We start from the raw sequence: 19832 nt of genomic DNA on the forward strand, positions 1-19832 counted from the left end.
TCTGTCAGGCTCAAGGCTATGGAATTCTGAGAGTTGGAGTTTGTTGTGGGCCCCACAACAAACTCCAACTCCCAGAATTCCATAGCCTTGAGCCTGACAGAGAGTTAAAGCCGTGCGAAACCGGGTTATTTCTCCAGTGTGGATGCAGCCTTTATTCTGCGAGGATTAATCCGGGGTAACTATGGCCTCCTGGCTCCGTCCTCATCGCTCTCGACTCGCGTTCGTGGAAAGGCGGGAAAAGAGGCGCCCGAGGGTCAGCAACGCTTCTTCCAGGGCGTGTTGTTGTTGTTGTGCCTTCCAGTCATTTCCGACTTATGCCGGCCCTGAGGCAAACCTATCGGGGAGTTTTCTTGACCATTTGCCACTCCCTGGTCCAAAACACACTGCAGAAATAATCCAGTTTGAGCCCGCTTTGACGTCCTGGCTCAATGCTGGGGAATGCTGGGAACTAGCTTTGTGAGACATTGAGCCTTCTCTGTCAGAGAGAGCTCTGGGGCTACCATGAACTATAATTCCCAGGTTTCCGTCTCAGTTAAAGCGGTCTCAAGGTGGATTATTTCTGCAGTGTGTTTTGCCTCAGAGGAGGGCAGTGGCAAAGACACTCTGAAGACAACCTCCTTGGCAAGAGGAGGTTTGCCACTGCCATCCTTTGAGGCTGAGAGAGTGTGACTTCGCCCAGTGGGGCTTCCTGGCCTAGAGGGGGCTCGAACCCTGGCCTCTAGAGTCATTGTCTAGCCCTCAAGCCACTCCCAGAGAAGCAGCGGGCAGGGCGCCGGGGGGGGGGGGCTTAAGTCTGGCCGACTCTGAGAGATTTGGGGCCGAAGAGACTAGCGACATGGGCTGAAGCGGCCCTTTTTTCGCCGAGAGACATCCGGGAGTCCTGCTTTTGCGTGGCACAGAGTAAAGACGGGTCGTCCCCCTTTTGCCTTCAAATGCATCCGAGGACTCAGGGCCACGAAGGCTCACGTTGTTGTTGCTGTCGCCGTCGTGTGCCTTCAGTCGTTTCCGATTCAGGGCGCCCTTATCACGGGGTTTTCCGGGCACGATTTGTTCAGGGGAGGTTTGCCCTTCCCTTCACCCAGTGGGCTCCATGGCCGAGCTGGGAATCGCGAACCCTGGTCTTTCAGCCAGTCTCCGAGTGCCGCAAGGTCCCCTGGCATACGTCTTCCTCCAAATGGTTGTTGGGTGTCTTCAAGTCATTCCTGACTTAACGGCGAGCCTAAGGCCGCAAAGCCCCACTCTCTCAGCGGAAGGCAATGGGCACACACCCCTCTGGAGAAGCCTGCCAAGGAAATGCGTTCTGGAAAGTCGAAGGCTTTCATGGCCGGCAACCATAGTTATTTTTGTGGGTGGTGGGGTATGTGGCCGTGTTCTAGAAGAGTTTACTCCTGACGTTTCACCAGCATCTGTGGTTGGCATCTTCAGAGAATGGCCCCAAGATGCATTCTCAGATGGCAGCCACAGATGCTGGCGAAACGTCAGGAATAAACTCTTCCAGAACATGGCCTCATAGCCCGAACCCCCCCCCCCCCAAAAAAAAAACCCTAAAATGCGTTCTATCACAGGGTTTTCTTGGCAGGCTTCTCCAGAGGCGGTGTGCCCATGGCCTTCCCCTGAAGCTGAGAGAGTGTGACTTGCCCATGGTCGCCCAGTGGGTTACTTGGCGGAGCCGGGATTGGAGTCACCGCTCCAACCGTAAGGCTAGGCTGGCTCTGAAAAATGCCACCCCCAGGTGCTGAAATCGGGAGGACCCCTCTCCCTGCCTTTAAAAGGCTTTCGCCCCCCTCCCCACCAAACAGGGCACCCCACTGCTTGAGGAAAGAGCGTCGGCCTCCCGCCCTGGGCGCGGGTTGATCCCGCTCTGGCTCGCCCATCGGGATGGAGCCGGCCTTCTGGAGTGACCAAGGGTGGGGGGTGGGGGGCCACGTTCCCTGCAAGGCCCTGGCGGTGGGGGTCGGAGAGCGGCGAGGCGGCCGCCTGTGCCGCGCACGGAGGGAAGGTCGAGGCGACCGGCTGGCGAGTGGGGCAGAAACACGGGACGCAGAGAGAGAGAGAGAGAGAGAGAGAGGCTCCTCTCCCTCCCCCAGGGCAAGAGGCGAACCACCGCCCAGGCCTCTCTGCTGGCCAGGAGAGAGAGAGAGAGAGAGAGTCCCTTTCCCTGGGCCCAAAGGAGACCGACCAGCCGGGCGATGGCGAGGGAGCGCAGGCTTGGCATGCCGAGTGAGTGGGCTGCCCCTGGCATTTCTCCCCAGCGGGGAAGCCGAGGGAGCCCGGCCTGGAAAGCCCCCTGGCACAGAAAGCCTCCTCCGTGGCCCATGCCCCTGGAAGAGAAGGTGGCCTCGGTGGCACAGGCCTCTGGCAGAGAGAGCGGGCATCATAATAAGAATAGTATTTGTACCCCGCCTCTCCAAGCAGACCGAGGTGGCTAACAATAATAAAACACCCTTAAGGCACAACAAAACAGTTCTCGCCATCCACAATCCAATCCAATTAAATGTGAAACAGTTGTTAAAAACAAGGCCGAGGCAGCTCCGGAGAGTGGCGGGGGCTGGATGGGGAAATCACTAGGGTGAGGTGAACCCGGGAAGGCCTGCCGGAAGAGGCCCCTCTGGATCGCCCTTTGGGAGCATTTGGAAAGCATTTCTGGCAGGAAGAGGGGGCGAGGCGGCCCTGGAAGAGAGGGTGGGTGGCCTCCGTGCCACCAAGAGCAGCCTCGGGCAGGAAGAGCCCTCGGCCTCGGTGTCCCATGCCCCGCCGGGCAGCAAGAGCGGTCTGGGTGGCCCGTGCCCAGCTCCGGGGGAGAAAGAGCTGGGGCGCCCTCCTCTCCCCCTGGGCGGGCCCTTGCCCCTTGGCCAACCCTGGCGAGCCCCGGCCTCTCTCTCTCTCTCGCTCTGCTCCCTCGGAGGGCTTGGCTGGCTCCCCGGGCTCTTCCGCCTTGATCCCGCGCCAGGCGGCCCCTGAGGGAGGGCTTCCCTCGCCGCCCGCCCGCCCGCCCGCCCGCCCGGCCTCCGCCTCCGCCTCCGCGGTTGACCAGCCGCCCAAGCAAAGCGGGGGAGGAACGGAGGGGCCGAGGGTGCAGCGGGGAGGCGGCGGCCTGGGTTGCTGCCTTTGCTTCCCTTGGCCCGCCTCCCCCTGCCTTCCGGCCTGGGCTTGCTCCGGAGGAAGGAAGGAAGGAAGGAAGGAAGGAAGGAAGGGGCGCCTCTAGTCCTCCAGTTAGACCCTCCTGGGGGAGGCCCCTGAGCAGGGTTTCCCCTCCCGAATTGCCTGCGCCCCTTCCTTCCCTTCTCTCGCAACTTTTCCTCTTCCCTTCCTTCCTTCCCTTCTTCTTCTTCTTCTTCTTCCTCTTGGTGTGCTTCATTTTGGAGGTCCGCCGAGAGGGCAGGTAGGGCCGGAGGCCGAGGGAGCTGTCCAGCGGCGGGCAAAGGCAGGGAGGGGCTCTCGGGGAGAGAAGAGGGGGGCAGCTTGGCACAGGAGGCCAGGGGGACAAGGCAAGGCAAGGCAAGGGAAGGGAGGCTCCCCCCGCCAGCTCCAAGTACTACTGCCCCCAAAAGCCCGCCCCCGCTCTCCCGTGCCGCCCTTCCTTGGCACCGACTTGGCCCGCGTGCGAGCCATTCCAACAAGTGGCACCGCCAGGCTCCCTCTGGCCGGCCCCGGTCTGCCGCCTCCCCTCTTCGCCTCCCGCTCTCTTTGGAGGAGCGCTCCCTCGCTCTCTCCTCCTCCTCCTCTTTCCTCTTCCCTCCCTCCCCCCCCCACTCCTTTTTATTTGAGGATGAAATAATGTTGACATGCCTTGAATTATTAAGTATCCCCTGGATTTTATTAGCGCACACGATGCCTAAATGCTGCCTGTCTCCGGTGGGGTCTTAACCGAGGAGCGGCGTGCAGAGCAGCGGCGCAGAGAGCGGCGGGCAGCAGCGAGCGGCTCTGGCAGCTGGGCTTGGGCAGAGAAGGCGGCCGGCGAAGCACCCCGAGCAGCAGCCCCAGCATCATCAGCAGCAGATCACTAGGGAGACAAGAGCCCAGCAGCTGCCAGGGGCTCCAGAGAGAGGGAGACTGGGGCCAGGCTCCTCAGCCCCCTTCCTCCTCCTCCTCCTCCTCCTCTTCCTCAGCTGGGCTCCCCGACTGAGGGTCGACCTGCAGCAGCCGGGGGAGAGCGGCCGGTGCCGGGCAGCCCAGGCTCCCGCTGCCTCCCCTCCCTGGGGGGGTAGCGTGCTGCCTGGTGCCTCGGCACAAATGCCGATTGAGATTGTCTGCAAAATCAAATTTGCAGAGGAGGATGAGAAGCAGGCGGCGAAAGAGGAAGGGGACGAGGAGAGCTTGCTAGAGGAGCCCGGCAGGTCGCACCACCCTGACCTGGCGGCCTTTGCCGGAGCCAGCACCCTCCACGGCCTCGGCCACATTTGCCGCTCGGGGCGGCTGGGGGTCCGGCGGGCCCTCTGGGCCTTGGCCTTTGTGGCCTCTCTGGCCTTCTTCCTCTACCAGGCGGCCCGATCGGCCCTCTTCTACCTGGAGCACCCACATGTCACCACTCTGGACGAGGAGGCCACCCAAAAGATGATCTTCCCGGCCGTCACCATCTGCAACATCAACCGCTTCCGACACTCGGCGCTCACCGATGCCGACATTTTCCACCTGGCCAACATGACCGGGTTGCCCCCCAAGGACCGTGACGGGCACAAGGCCTCTGACCTGCTCTACCCAGACCCAGACATGGCTGACATCGTCAACCGCACTGGGCACCAACTTGACGACATGCTCAAGAACTGTAGCTTCAGCGGAGAGAACTGCTCTGCAGAGAACTTCACGGTGGTGAGTACCTGCTCTGCCTTCTGCCAAGTTCTTCCTTTGCTCTTCTGTCAAAGTGGGTTGAGGCGGATGAGCTGTCAGTACCCAACTTCCTCCCAAGTGTGAGCTTGAATCCTATTTTTCATTCTGGAAGAGAGAACTTCTTGGTGGGCCATGAGCTGCCCTAGAACCTGAGTGATGGGAGACCAGGGTGAACTAGGCAAGGTATAGGCAGTGGGCATAGGTCAGCTGCATATATAGAGTGGGAATCACCCACTTCAGAGTTGACAATTCTTTCCTTGCTTGAGTAGGCCACTAGATAGCATGAAAAGTATGGAAGGAAATGGACTGTGTAGCCAGTAAGTTATGAGAGGAAGGCCACAAGGTCTCTGTTGAGTATCCTTAGAGATTTCAGTATTTACACTTTTAGGGAAGGAGATGAGGTGCTTTCTCCAAGTTTCCTCAGCTTCTAGAAGGCTGTGCTCCCAACTTAGTGCCAGGGTAGAACTGCCACCATCCCAGCCAGGGCATCCTGGCAACCTACTCTGCCATCCTCTCAGCACTTTCTGGCCTGGCTCTGCCTGCACTGACAGGGAGGCTTCCTGTCGGGTGGAATGAGCCAGCCCTGCGCCTGCTCTAATATTGAGTCTGAAAATCACAAATCCCTGCTGTGGTTTGGGGAAATAAATGTGCTGAGCGAGCGGAATACCTGATGGGACCCTTTTCAGACCGTAATGACTCTGGAAATGAGCTGCTTCTCTCCTGCGGACACCAGAGGCTATTTCGCCTCCTGATCAGTCTCTCTTTCTGTGTGCGTATGTGTGTGTAGGGGTGGGGAAAAACCTGGAAGATGAGGCCAGGAGGAGGAGACACATACAGACGTGAGAACATGCACACACACAGACAGGCATGAACACACATGCCAAGTGGGTCAAAAGATTGGCTTCCTGGTCACTCTGGCCATGCAAGCATACTGCTGTATTCAAGCCTCTGCTGTGAGGGGGCATGCCTGGAACAGTAGAGGTAGGAAAACAAAGCTGGGAATCCTGGGATGCCCCTCTTCAGAGGTTGCCCCACAGTTGGGGCTGGTTCTTTCAGGTGCTTTGCTGCTTGAGCCGCTTGCAGGGTGTGTCAGAATGCCTGGTTGGAGTGAGGCGGAAAAGGCTGCACTGAGCACATACTCCAGGGGGGCACAGACCCCTCTGAACATTTCTGTGCTCCGATTTGGTGCTCAAAAGAATTCTGTAGGCTGTATAGTTTGGCAAATTTGGCCCTGCCTCCTGGCCACCTGCTCCATCCTTTACTGTTCTCTTCTGTATCCCCCAGGATTCTAAGGGCCAAACTATATGTTGTGCCCAAATCCTTTCAGGATTTTAAAAAGTATTATTATGGCTCTTGTTATTGAAATACAGCTGCACAGGGGGAGAGTGCCAATTTCTTCAGAACAGCAACATGGGAAGAAGAGGGTGCATAACATCTCCTCTCCCTGTGCTTTTTTCCTGATCCAAATCAGCTTACCAACTCCTGATGCTGTCTGTTCCAAAGAAAGGGAAATGCATGAAAATGGCCATGGGAGGTGGAATTTTGCTGGGCAATGATGTTGTGGGAAAGGTTTACACAGCTTTTTCTTTCACACCACCTTCTAAAAGAAACTAGTTGCCCAAAGGCTCCTCTCCAGTAAAAATCAAACAATGAAAGAGAACAAACAAAGAAATGTTGGAAATCCCGTGATTGCTCTCTTGCATATGGTGCCTTTTCACCCTAGGAGTTTGCTAAACATTGCCTGTACTGTATACGCAAGCCTAGTTTACCTGCTGAAGGACCAGAACCTTGGGTAGTAGTGGTGGCAGTTTTAAATAAAAGCTTTGATTTTCAGGGAGCTGAACTCTGTACTTATGGATTAGAAGAACACGTACAACCATGGCCAGAATGCAAAGAAGTAAATCTCTCTCCAGTGGACTGCATGCTGTGAAAAGTGTTGATGGATGGGATGTCCCTCCGAAGGAATCCCAGTGCCAAAGGCAAGGTTTTGATGTGTGGATTTAGGAGATGGAGGACAGGACCCTCTCTCTACTTTGGAGGCATTCTGACTGTACTGTGGAATGTTGCAAATCTCTGTTCTTGACCATTTAGGGATTTGAAGCTCAGAGATCTGAGGCAGGAGTAGAAATGAAGGGCTATATAGGACATGGGGGAAAATTAGGAGCTGAGTGACAGTGTAGTTTGGAATGGCCATTGTGGAGGCTTGTACAAGTCAGGCTCCCCTTTGGAAGATGCTGCTGCTGCTACCTGCCTACCATTCCCGTGGCTGTGCATCTTGCTGCTGAGCCGCTCTCGCATCATTGCATCGCATGATGAATCCCCTTTAAAGATCCTGTAAGTAAGAGCTGTGCTCAGTAAATGATCTCCCTCTATTTAGCGTCACAAATCCACATTCTTTATGGGACGGCAAATTAAGGGGCCGCCAGGAAGATTCCCCAGCGTAAGCATCTCATGTGCAGTAAAGCCCAGCTAGCGTAGTAAATCTTGGCGGGCCATTTACTGAGCTGCAGCAAGAGCTTCTTGGCTCTGGCTTAACTGTCGTGTACCCTCTGCTCTGGCAAAGCTGCGGTGCATGTGGGGAGGGGAGGTGTTGGAGCATGGGTTAGAAAGTAGTCTACAGACAGGACACCTTTTCCCTCATCTCCTCCCCCAGTCCTGTGATGGCAAGCAAATGCATCTGTGTGCCAACCCTCTGCCTTGGATTCCTAGGCTGACAGTGCTGTTGCTTGAATTGTGCAGGGAACATCAATCACCTCTTTGTACTCCACTGGACAGGAGATTCCCTGGAAGCCCTGCCCTCCCCCTACTAGCTGAGGGGAGTCAAGGCTCAACCACAGCACACTGCTGTTCAGCCCCTCCTTCCCTGGTGTCCCTGCCTTGGTGTTCCAAGACACTTGCCTCTAGGCAGGAAGCCAGAAAGGATTGGACAGTTAACCCTTTCAGTATTTGGTTGGAGCTGTCTCTCAACACATTTGTGGCTCAGTTTGTTGCTCTTTGCATCTTTCCTTGCTAGAAATGAACTGAGTCTCTTCTTTGTCTTTGTAACTCAGCTCCCCCCTGCCCACTCTCCAAGGAGCAATCCTATTTACTGGGCAAGTGGTCTGCTTCTTTGGTGCTGGCCCTTGCATTTCAGGCTTTTTCTTCTCTGTATGAAGTGTTAGGATACCTGAGGAGCTTATGAGGGATGCAAGGTGGAGAGGCTGTCAAGGCAGAGGCATGAAATAGTAAGGCAGGGCGGCTGAATTGAAGAGTATGATGGGAATGTATGGAGATGTGTTGGAGTGGGATGTGCTCAGGCATCCTACCAGTATACACTCAAAAGAACAATTACCTGGTTGGCACCTGCTCTGCAGGGGATCTACTTCCAGAACCTGGGAGGGGAACCAAATGCATTTCTTAAAAAAATGGAACTGATGTGAATCTGTGAATCTAAAAAAAATCGAACTGCTGTTTTAATGTGAAGTCGAAGGCTTTCATGGCCGGCATCCATAGTTTTTGTGGGTTTTTCAGGCTATGTGGCCATGTTCTAGAACAGTTTATTTCTGACATTTTGCCCGCATCTATGGCTGGCATTCTCTGAAGATTATAGACACAGATGCGGGCAAAACGTTACGAATAAACTCTTCTAGAACATGGCCACATAGCCTGAAAAACGCACAAAAACAATGGGGTTATATTTTATCTGTAACTTCTTTTTTTTAAAAAAATCTCTTGCTGCCCATTTTATCTCCTTAACATTTTGACAATCCCTAAATATTGGCAGTTATGACATTCCCCCCTTATATTATGTGTTACTGGGCTTGGGGTAATTGGGAGGTGTGCCATGCGAAAAATGCAGGCTTAGTGAGGCGCTTATCTAATATATAGTCAAATGGGAAAGGGAAGCAGAGGGAAAAGATGCTGGAAGAATTCAGAGAATTGAATCACTGCTGGCAGGGTTACAAGGCAATCGGAAGAGTTGGATAAGAGCATGGACAGGAAAAGCACCAAAAGTGCTGGGATTGTTATGATCCACAGTTTCAAAGTAGTTTGGTGGGGATGGTATCTTCTGCAGCCACCATCTTTCTTTGGGTTTCTCCGAAGCAATGTCTTGCTGAGACTTAAGGCCTGGGATGGTTAGGGTCAGAGGGTGTTGGCAGATGTTGATCCTAAGGCATGCCAGACGATAAGCAGAAGAAAGCGCTGCCTGGTGTATTGTGGGCTTGAGGCACAAAAGAACACACATTTCTCTCCCTCTTCCACCCCCCACCCCTAAATTGCTGTTGCTCAGGCTGGCTTTGCCGCCTCGTTCCCCAGCTGTATAATCAGCGGCACCCCGTCTCGGTGCTGGGGCTGGCGATGACCTTTCTTCCACAATCGTACTTAATAAATGTCACATTTTCCAGCCTATTTTTACTCTGGGTAAATGAGTTCCCTGCGCTGCCTCCCCCTCCACCTGCCGCCTCCTGCCTGCCTGCCCATTGGTGCAGCTCCTTGGCCACCACTGTTTGGAGGCAGCAACACAATCCATTTCCCTAACCTTGGCCTGCAGAAGGGAGGGAAGAGTGAGAAAAGGAGACCATAGGCAGTCCCACCAATGTAGGTGGATAGTTGGGAGGATTAATTCCTGCAAGCCTGGGGAAGGACACAGATTGGCCTGAGGGAGGGAAGAAATAATCCCCCAAAGAATACGAAGCAAGTTATGTTTTAAAGCTGTTTCGTGTGGTTTTAAAAGTATTTCATGTTTCGAGTAATGGTTTGGGCAGCAATGCTTTGCAGCAGCGACACCATTCTCCTACTAATTTTGATATCCAACAAAGGATATCAAAGTGAAGGTGGGGGCCATCTTTACCCAAAAGGCTGTCCTCCCTTGATGAGGTACTCTTACCTTCCCATCATCATTGTGGAAACAATACAATTCCAAGTCTTTCCCTTCTTTCTCAAACAAGATCAGCACAGATTTCATATACAGTTCTGTGACTGTTTAAGACTGTGGGCTTCCAGGGGTAATAGTCGAGCACAACTGGAGGGCAGCTGGTGGAGAAAGACTGATTTAGGGAGCTATCATTGCCATTGTCATGCTAACTTTCACTGCCTCATCTTTCTAGGTTTTATAAGGAGCTTCTCTTACTAGCCCCAGATTGGCACAGAACACTGATGATGCCTGTTATCCATGGTGTTTTGTGCACTTTGTTTATTGAACATGTATCACTTTTTCCTTCCACTAAGAAACTCAAAGGAATATGTACAGCTTTCTCCCTCCATCCCCTTTTACTGTCGCAGTACCCCTGTGAGTATGATCAGGCTGAGCAAGACTGAGTGTGACTGGCCCAAGGTCACATCTTCATCTTGTGTTTATTGTATTCTTTGAAGCTAGTGGTGTTTTGAAGTTTGGGAGCCAATATTATATGAAGCACTGTCCCATTTTAAAGGGCTTAATACATTTTCTGCAGCATAGAGTCCACTTTAATAGATACATGGCGTGAAGCAACGAATGAATCTGATGAAAAAAAGAGCCTAGGAAACTCACAGAAGCTGATTATGCTGCAATACCTATTTAGCATACCACAGTATTGCTTATTGTTTGTGGACGTCCTGGGGACCATATAGTACCTAGAGATCCACTTGCTGTTAAAAACCATAATTAGGGAGTTGCCCTGCTGCTGTGCCTCTAAGGTGAACATGTAAGAAGGAGTGTATCTCTTCCCTTCTCTGTTTTAAACAGTATGCTGAAAACTCCAAGATCTGGTGGTTTATATTGGCATATCTCTCTCTGGGCTCATTCACACATGTATGTGTACGTCATTGACTGTTCAGTCCTTGATGATTCTCATTTTCAGGTTGTGAATTTTCCTCCCTTGGAAAGAATTCAGTCAGCAGCACTGGTTGAAAGAAAGTTCTATCTGCGACAATTAATTGATGATGGCTACAGCAATTAATTTATGATGACTACATTCACACAAGTAAGTCATCTTTGACTGTACAATCAATGAATGATGATCACACATACGTGAGCTATTCTTTGGCACAAAAATGAGTGACACAGAGGCAGGTGTAGCCTATGCTTTCTCCTCTTCCCCACTGATAATTCCTACCCAATTCTAGTTTTACCTTCTCTATCAATTCCTTCTTTCAATTAAGGGGACTCCCATGGTCAAGCCAATCAATCCCATGTCCTTATAACTGGTGTGTGTAATTTCCCTATTCCTTATATCTGGAGGATGTGCCTTGTCAGCCCCAAAGGCTTTACTCTAGAGCAGCAGGGAGACAAAGTGATGTTAGAGCCTTCACCATAGCCAAGACAAGTTCTCGGCCTTGGTTTTGCAGTGAAAGGAAACCAGCACTATGCTCCATCCATCAGAGCTGCCCGCGGGCTGGAAAATGCTAATAAGCAGCCAGCATGGAGAGGGAATCTGTGTCCAAAGCATCTGAATAAGTAACCAGTCCCAGGAGCCTCCAGGCCTCTGTGCCCCCCTTCCTTGGTTCCACCAATCAATGCTGGGTCTGTGCAAAGATACTTTCTTGGCAAAGCATGCATGATAGCTGCTCTGGGTGTTGGTTTTTTTGCTTGTTTATTTGAGCACTAGAAAGCCTGCACGGCATAGACCTTGAGGTGGACTCCCTGTAGCGTAGATTGTACTCCTTCTGTAGATGCAGTGACCCACAATTTGTGTCAGCTTTTTGACTGGTTGTTGTTTTTCTTCTTCTTCTTCGCTTCTCCCTCCTCCCACCACTAGTTGTTCCATATTCCCCTGGTACGAGCAGACTTTTTCTGTACAAGCAGTTAGTGAAGTTACTCTGGGCTTTTAGGCCAGACCATTCCTAGGAGGTCATCAGAGGACTAGTGGAGTAGGGAGTCCAGAGTGTCAAAACTCCTATTTTGTCTTGCAATAAGAACTAACTGTCACAATATCTTCAGACTTCAGCAGTGATGGTTGGCGGCTTCCATGCCAGTGGGTTGATGAATTTCTTCAGGTTTTAGTCTGAACCTGAATAAAAGGATATTCAACCCTCTGAAGAAAACTCTGTGATAGTGTCACCTCAGGGTTGCCATAAGTCAGAAACAACTTGAAGGCACAGAGCCACAACAAAAGATGCTAGCTCTGTTTGGGGGATAGAGTTCAGTCCCTTGGTCAGCTCCTTTACAGTCTGGTCTTACTGCAAACCTTAAGAATTGTTTAAGTGTTGCTTTCACCATAGGTCACTTGGGCAGATGTAGGCAAGTCTATCCTATCAGGACCCAGTTTATATTCCAAGATTTCCGTTCCTCCCCAAACACTGCCTCCAGTTCTCATTCATTATACAAATAGGGTTGCCAGAATGAAAACTGAAGAGGGCTCCTATCCCTTTAATGGTTATGTAGAAGTGAGAATTTCAGCATATTTTGCTTGCTACTTCATTGTGTCACAAGCAACATCTGCTGAAGTTCCCTCTTCTACACAACCATTAAAGATGGAGGAGCCATCTTCAGTTTTCAGTCAAGCAACTCCATTAATACTAGCATAAATCTATGCTGCCCTTGTTTAAGTAGATTTGGAGTTAGGGAGTCTTCAGTTGAAACTCTGTCTTCATTGTGTGTCCTCAAAGGAATTGAGTGCTTCCCCACTTCCACCTGTCTTAAAGCAAAGGGCAAACTATCCATAGTAAAGTTTGCTGCCACTGTTGCCTGAAAGCCTGCACCTCCCTCTGAATTGCCAGGGAACTGGCTTGCCATCGATAACAAGCAGAGTACGGGTGTCACAACATCCTCAAGGCTCTGCTGGGCCTACCTAGAAAGATGTGGTATCCTTGCCTGGAGAGTGAAATGGAGGTATGAAGGCCCCACCCCTGACTGAGGAGCAGCAACAAAAGTGCCCTATCTAGGCTGGAGGGCTTCAGCTATAGGAGATGGGCTAGGCTCCCTCTTTCTGTCCCCTGATCTCTGCTGAGCAGAACTTGGCAGAGTGGCTGGCATGGGCCCTACATCTCCTGACAGATATTAATTATTCCCCAGGAGCAGTTAATTAACTGGGGCAGGAGCGCAAGCAGCCTTGGGAGAGTGAAAGCCTCATTAGCTCCTGGGGGGGGGGGGGGAGGAAGGAGTGGGAAGCATTTGGCTGGCAGTCCGGGGGCATTTTTCAATCAGGGTGTGTGTATGCCAGGTCACACTATGACCCACTGAGTGGAAATCCAAGTCTTTATCCCCAATGGTGGAAAACAGTTACAAGATACCACAGCTCATTGCCTCTCTTTCTGTTCCTTCTTCAGGTTTTAATTAAGGTTCAGATAGAAACTGAGGGAAATCCACAAAGTCCAGGTCTGGGGTAGCAATTTCTGAGCCTTGGGTCTGCTGATGTAGCTGCTATTCTGCTGAGAGACTTTATTCAGAAATGAACCAGCAGCTCATGAATATGAAGGGCACCCGAGGAAGGCAGCCAAGGCTCCGATAGGAGGGTTCATGTAGGTTAGGAGATGTTCCTGGCATGCTGGTCCTCAAATGCCAGTGCTCAGGGTAAGAGAGGGTGAAGAGTGATTCCCTTGCCTAGAAGCAATGGGCAGGGCTCTGGAACAAGCGCAACAGCAGAACAAGCAGAGATGCCGTGGGGGCTGCAGGCTCAGCACCGTCACTGTGATTGAGATCAGATTGCTGCCACGCATAAAAAAGCTATCTTCATAATTATATTTAATGAATTGACTTTAAAAGCTCTTACGCTCTTATCTGGGTTAATTTAATATTACACACTTAATAAGCCTGTCTGTAATACTGTCAGGGAATGTGCGAGCACTGGGCCCAAGGAACCTCCTTCAAGCTGCTCTTCCTGCTCGGTGCATGAGGACAGCAGGTGCACGTGAGTGCCTGATGGTACATTGGTGCCAAGGAGCATCCTGATCCCACCCCCCTGGCTTAGAGCCTTGTCTCTCCTTGCTATAGCTCTGAGGCAGTAGTATAGCTTTCACATCTGTAGGGTCAAACGTAGCTCCTCAGTGCAGGGTACAAGGGTGAGATGAGAGGATAGATGAGTCAACAGGAAAATGTTAACAGAAATCTGCTCAGCCCAATATGCTTCTGAGAAAGATCCTTTGTTTGATCCACACTAATCTTTAGCAAGATCCCACTCTGATGGAAAATATACTTTGGGACTTGCCCCCTGCAAGTGGGATAACCTGCTAAGAATCCCTTAGAGGCTTTTTCTTTGTAGAAGTCTTAACTTTTAAAGCTCTGGGATTTTCCTGTTGCACATAGAAATAGAATCTGATTTCCTTCAAGAGTATCTCCAGATATGGTTCTTTGGCTGTTGGTGGGACTTTAACTTGGTTTGAGGCCTCTGTGGTGTGACTTCTCTGTGCTGAACATCATTCTACTGGAATTACCCCCAATCTTTTCCATTGCCTCTGGATACGAAGGCAGAGAGAACAAGTGCACAGTCTCTGTGCTCTGCTATACCCTTCTCTTCCCACAAGATGACAGTCCTAGTAAGTTGAGAAAAAATATTTGGGAAAAGATAATTCTGTATACACATCACAGGAAATATTCCTTCTGTACCTTTTCAGCCCAAAGACAATGGTGACTTCAGGTTCTTCTTTCGATTACTTTAAAGCTTGGTTGTACGATAACTGAACAGTCTGCTCCCTCACTGACAGTAGGTTCCCACACAGACAAACCTTGTTTTGAGCTGCCAGAGGAGTGTATTGCTTCTCTGTTTTTCTTGGCAGCTGAGCCTTCCGAGGTCATGGCCACCGGCTCCAGGATACGGAGACACTGTTCCTCCTCACCTCTCCTCCTGTGTCATTTAGCACATGGCAAATGACAGAAAATATTCTCAGGAAAAACACTTGTTGGGATTTTTTCCCATCTCAATAAACAATGATAAAATTTTGTAAAGGCAGTATCTATCTATCTATCATCTATCTGTCTATCTATCTATCTATCTATCATCTATCTATCTAATTAATCAATCCAGCTTTTGTTGATGTAGGAATTGGTAAGCTTTTCAGTTTCACACAATTCTGCACCAGTTAAAATGCAAATCCTCTTCCCCCCCCAAAAAAGGGGGAAAAGTGAAAGCAGCTGTTGGATGTTTGAAATTTTATTTTATTTTAACTGTTATATTGTAAACATGTTTAAACTTTAGATGCTTTTACAACATGATGGTGAATTCTAACTGGCTTTGTTGTTATTGTTGTTAGTCTACTTGGGAATTTTGGGTTATTGAGAGGGAGCTAAAAAGTATATTAAATAAATAAATATAGCTTTTGGTAATGGGGGAAGAAAAGCTATATTCACCATGTTGTTGGAGGACCTGCGAGATAGAGAGCAGGTTATGCTAAGCACTGTGGCTCTGGGAGCTCTGCAGTTCTTTGGTATACTTCCCTCCCGCTTCTTCTTTGTGCTCAGCAGCAAGTCATCTTGGCAGCAGGTGCCCAGGGCATGCCCCAGGGGCATGCCTTTGCCATATGGGGACAAGTAGCTTCGGGAACTGCCAAACTGATTGAAAGAGGGGTTTTGCGTGGTGCTGTCAATGTGAGCGAGTGTGGAAGGGGTTAGAATAGACAGAGCTGCTCCATTTTCAAATCTCCACCCACCCTTCCCCTTCATAAACCACCAGCTAAAGGCTGGTTCGCACTGCTTGCCAATCAGTGTCTGGACTGCTTCTACTGAAGTATATTGTGTCTGAGGCAATGTCAAAAGATATGACTGTTCTGTTTGGGATAATGGCTGTGTCATGTATGCAAGACATCACTTGAAAGTTGTAGTAACTGAATAATAATAAGGATGTTTGCTTGTTTGGCTCATATGTCGCCTTTCTCCCAGGACTAAAATTCAAGGCGGCTCATAATGAGATTAAAAGGGTTACAGTGAAAAGGCAAGTACATGGCCTTGCCGTACACGGATTTGAGCTTACGTGTATGGTAAGCCTGGGAGGACAAAATCGTGTGTGTGTTGCAGGCGCGCATGTGGCGCCACACATGGAAACACGCCGCCATAGAAACCAATGGGGTTTGAGCATACACATTTTTCCCATACACAGGAGAGAGGTCTGGAATGGATCCCCCACGTATAGGAAGGGCCCACTGTACAGAGAAAAACAAATTAATATTTATAGTCCTAAAGCACAGTTAAACAAATTATACTACAGAATGAGTCTCCCTTATCTGGAATTCTGATAACTCCTCTGAGGTGTCACCCGGTGCAGTCCATATGCCCCTAACAATGCCCCAGGCAAGCATGTTTTGTGCTTCTTCTAATTTGCCCAGTTGTTAAGCTGGTTGCATACAAGTATGAACATAGTGTAAGGTGGAATAGAATGGTGGGAGGGGACAAAGGAAAAAATGGAAAGGAACTGAGTTTCTGTGGATAGTATTGTTGCTAATCTTGTTTGTATAACATGGTACTAGTTTGGATGCAAAACCATGGGTCTAGGGGCCAGTTCTGGGACCTGCAACCCTTCCCAGGCTTCAGAGGATGGTTCCAATGAGGGTAAATTGAGACTTTTCTGATGTTAAACAATTTGTGGGGAGTGGACTGTGACCTATTGAAAGGACAATTTGCTATCTCCTGAAACCTGCCAGCAAAAGCAACCCCCCTTTTTTTTGGCCAGATAAGGAATGTTTGGGGTGGGGTTCAGGCCTCAGAACAAGCAAACATCTTGGCAGCAAAACTGCTAATCCAGTTTTATCTGTTATGGTGGTGGTTAGGAAGCCACAATTACAGAACTGCAAGTGTTGTGTAAAACAAAGATGGCTCTTCTGCTGTACTCTGCAAAACAAACCTCTGTCAAGAGCATTCTGCCCCTCCTGTGGTAACTCACTGACAAGGAGGGGAGGAAGAGATGAGAGATGGAGGGAGGAAGAGAGAAAAGGTGTGGCCCCACACTCTTTGAGATCTGGCCCCTCCTGCTATTGCTTTGGCCTCATCCACCAACTATATTGCTTTCTGGTCAAAGGAATATGTCCCTTGATAGGAAAGAAAAGAAAAAAGGAAGGTTCGCTTCCTTTGATGGAAAAGCTCAGCGTCAAGTAGGTAGTCCAAATGCACACACAAGTCCTTCTTTCCTCATTATGATCTGGCCAGAATGTGACAGGGGCTGTACAGACCAACCCGAAAGGGGTGGGTCTGTGCCGCCCCTGGAAGCGCTGGATTGGGACCACAGTAACCGAATGGTCAACCTGTGGCCCCAATCTGGTGTTTTTCTGCTCTTTGGCCTGGAAAAGGGGTGTCCGTGCAGCTTTATGCCCCCAGACACCCTGTGACCATGCAGTTGCTGCGAGAATGATATGCTCTAAGAAGGAGCTGCTAAATGCAGCTCCTTTCTGAGACGTCATAGACTGCATTGGAACCCTTATGACATCTCTTCCTGGCATGGACAGGCGAACACTGCGCTGTGGCGGCATCATCATGGTGGCGCCCATGTAGACAGGATGCCGCCGTGATGCCACTGTCCGTATGGACTAGGGTTCTGGAGCATGTGGTTGCTGTGACGGCACGCCGCTTCCTGTCTGTGCGTACCAGGCCAGAGTCATGTAAGAAAAGCCATATGGTGGGAGGTTTTCATAGCAGTACTGTCAGGTAAATCCCAATGGCTTCCACACCCCTACCATAATGTGTAAAAGGCCCCATAGCCAGAGCGCCATGTGGTTATAGGATGCACACTCAGGTCTGGGGGAGATAGCATCCTGGGTAATGCTGGTATAGACATTGATCATGTGAGGCATTGGAGGAGAGCTGTTGTTTTAATGTAAATTGGTTGTTGTGCCATGCTGGGCAGGTGTTTGATGATAATTTTGCCAGACCACAACAATATTGTCTCTAGATCTGAAACTTGCTAACCAAAGTACCATATTCTCTCATATGAACCTACTGGGCTTTTAGAGCTTTGGGAGAGGCCCTGCTTTTGGCTAACCAACCTCAGTGGGAAAAGGAGAGAGGGCCTCCTTGCTGGCTGCTCCCAGACCTTGAAATTCTCTTCCTAAAGAGGCCAGGCTGGCTTTCTCCCTTTCTGCTCCTTTGTCCACAGATGAAGGCTTTTATTTTATTCTATTCTTACAGACTTCTAGGAATAAATTGTTTATAAGGAAAGAGAGTTTAATAGTCTGCTGGGATGGGCTGTTTTGTTGTTTGTTTGTTTGTTGGCTTACTGCCTTTTTAATGGACATTGGAGATTATCAGAGGAGAGAAAATCGGGGAAGAAAAAGGCATACTCCCGGCAAAGCCATGCGATTGGGCTGAAGATTTTCAGACAACGTTGCTCTCTTTCTAGACTTAATCCATGAAGATCTAGGAATGCTCCAGCAACAAACCATTCGCAGGACTTATCTGTGAATGGTTTGTTGTTGGAGCATTCCTGGATGTTCATGAGTTAAGTCCTGGACAAACACGACGTGTCTGAAAATCTTCAGCGTGATCCTGTGACTTTGCTGGTAGTATGCCTTTTACTCCCAGCTTCCCCCTGCCCCGTCTGATGATTTCCATTGCTAATTTGGAGATAATTACTTTTTTAAATTATCTTTTTTGTATATTTTATGGGCATGTTCTTTTTATTTGTATTTCTTTTATTTTTATTTATTGTTTTACCTGACGTCATCCCCAGTTTTGGGGAAAAGGCAGACAATAAAGTAATAAAATAAGAGCAAGAACAGCAACAACAGAAGATAATAATAACCGTTACAACAACAAGTATATTGTACAGTGGGCCTTTGGTATCCGCTGGGGTTTGGTTCCAGGATTCTCTGTGGATACCAAAATCCATGGATGTTCAAGTCCCATTAAATACAACGGCATAGTAAAATGGTGCTTCTTATATAAAATGGCAAAATCAAGGCTTTTTTTTAAAGGAATTTGTATATTTTTGAATATTTTCAAGCTGTGGATGCTTGAATCCATGGATAAAGAATCCATGGATATGGAGCGCTGACTGTACTGATAAATAGGAAGTGGTCTGAAAGTGAATTCATATAATTAATACTGTAGTCCTCTCATTTCCATTGGGGGAAAAGGTTTTGGGAAAAATTTCATCTGGTAAAATTGCAAGTACCATACTTTAAAAAGCAGATTGTGGTGACAATTCCACCTTAAAAACTGTTATATGAATTAGTCTTGCAGATACTGCATTAAAGTCACTCCTCTACATTTCATTAATGCACATAACTCTTATTTTTTATTTTTGCACACTATATAGTGGTAATAAAATGTAGTAATCTGTGGCAGACTCTCAAAGATTCTGAGACAAGAAACTGGGAGCAAGGGAGGGAAGCAAAGCTCTAACCAAACTCAAAAAGGAGTGAATAGTCATTTGGGAGAGGGGAAGAATTGGCATTGCGAAATGGTATCTGATGATGTATATGTATTATGTTGAATGTGTCCTAGCTACAACTGTGGGATTCATCTTTGGACTTAAGGGTTCCTGCCTATTTATTCAGAGTATATTTTGGTTCCAAGTGTCACTAGCTGTAAATATGTGGGAGGTACTAGGAGATCCCAGGCTTCCTGGAATGGAGTATATAGCAATGTCCCTGCCATTAGGCTGTGCACATAGGCACATAGGTATAGTGGGGAGAACAGAAGGTTTACAAAGCTGTGCTAAATGACGCAAATGGTTTGAGGCCCGTAAAGAGGGACAGCTTTATGTCAGACGACTCTATAAAGCACGGCTGTTCTGCCATTGATGAGATATTGGGCTTTATTTATAGAAGGCTGTGATTGCACTAGAGGCCGGCATACACTGAACGCCAGCCAGGGCCTGGGGATAGGAGGGCGACTCATTTCCATGCAGCTGCTGTCTCTGTTTTCGCACATTAAAGGGGGAAAAATTAACAAGTTTGCAGCCAGTCAGGTGGAAAAAACAATAATTGTTTAAAACCATGTTTCCCCCTTTTCTAAACCGCAGACTGCTTGAGCCGCCTGACACACGTGCAGCACCAAGATAACAGAAGGCCAAAAGGTCGAGTCAAGCCTTGCAAATGGGAGAGAGAATCTGGATTTTCTTCTCTATTTCTCCACTCTTCTACTTTCTAGTAAGCCTCTGTGGGTCCCTGCCATAGTGGTAGCC

General features: G+C 49.4%; 1 protein-coding gene across 2 annotated transcripts in view; it reads left to right on the top strand.

Annotated features, from left to right (window-relative positions):
- ASIC4 (acid sensing ion channel subunit family member 4) overlaps positions 1 to 19832 on the top strand; it is a 332901-nt gene that overhangs the window by 198375 nt on the left and 114694 nt on the right. The window contains exon 1 of one of the 2 annotated variants that reach the window (XM_089520484.1): positions 3496 to 4809. The exons of the other annotated variant lie outside the window; for it this stretch is intronic. Within the exon in view, the coding sequence (XP_089376610.1) occupies positions 4234 to 4809 (576 nt within the window). The 5' untranslated portion in view covers positions 3496 to 4233. Of the gene's footprint in view, positions 1 to 3495; positions 4810 to 19832 lie in introns of those variants that run through there. 2 annotated transcript variants of the gene reach the window in all.

The sequence above is a fragment of the Sceloporus occidentalis genome, unplaced genomic scaffold (assembly GCF_023333645.1).
Source record: "Sceloporus occidentalis isolate IW3139 unplaced genomic scaffold, rSceOcc1.0.p SCAF_4, whole genome shotgun sequence".
Lineage (NCBI taxonomy): Eukaryota > Metazoa > Chordata > Lepidosauria > Squamata > Phrynosomatidae > Sceloporus > Sceloporus occidentalis.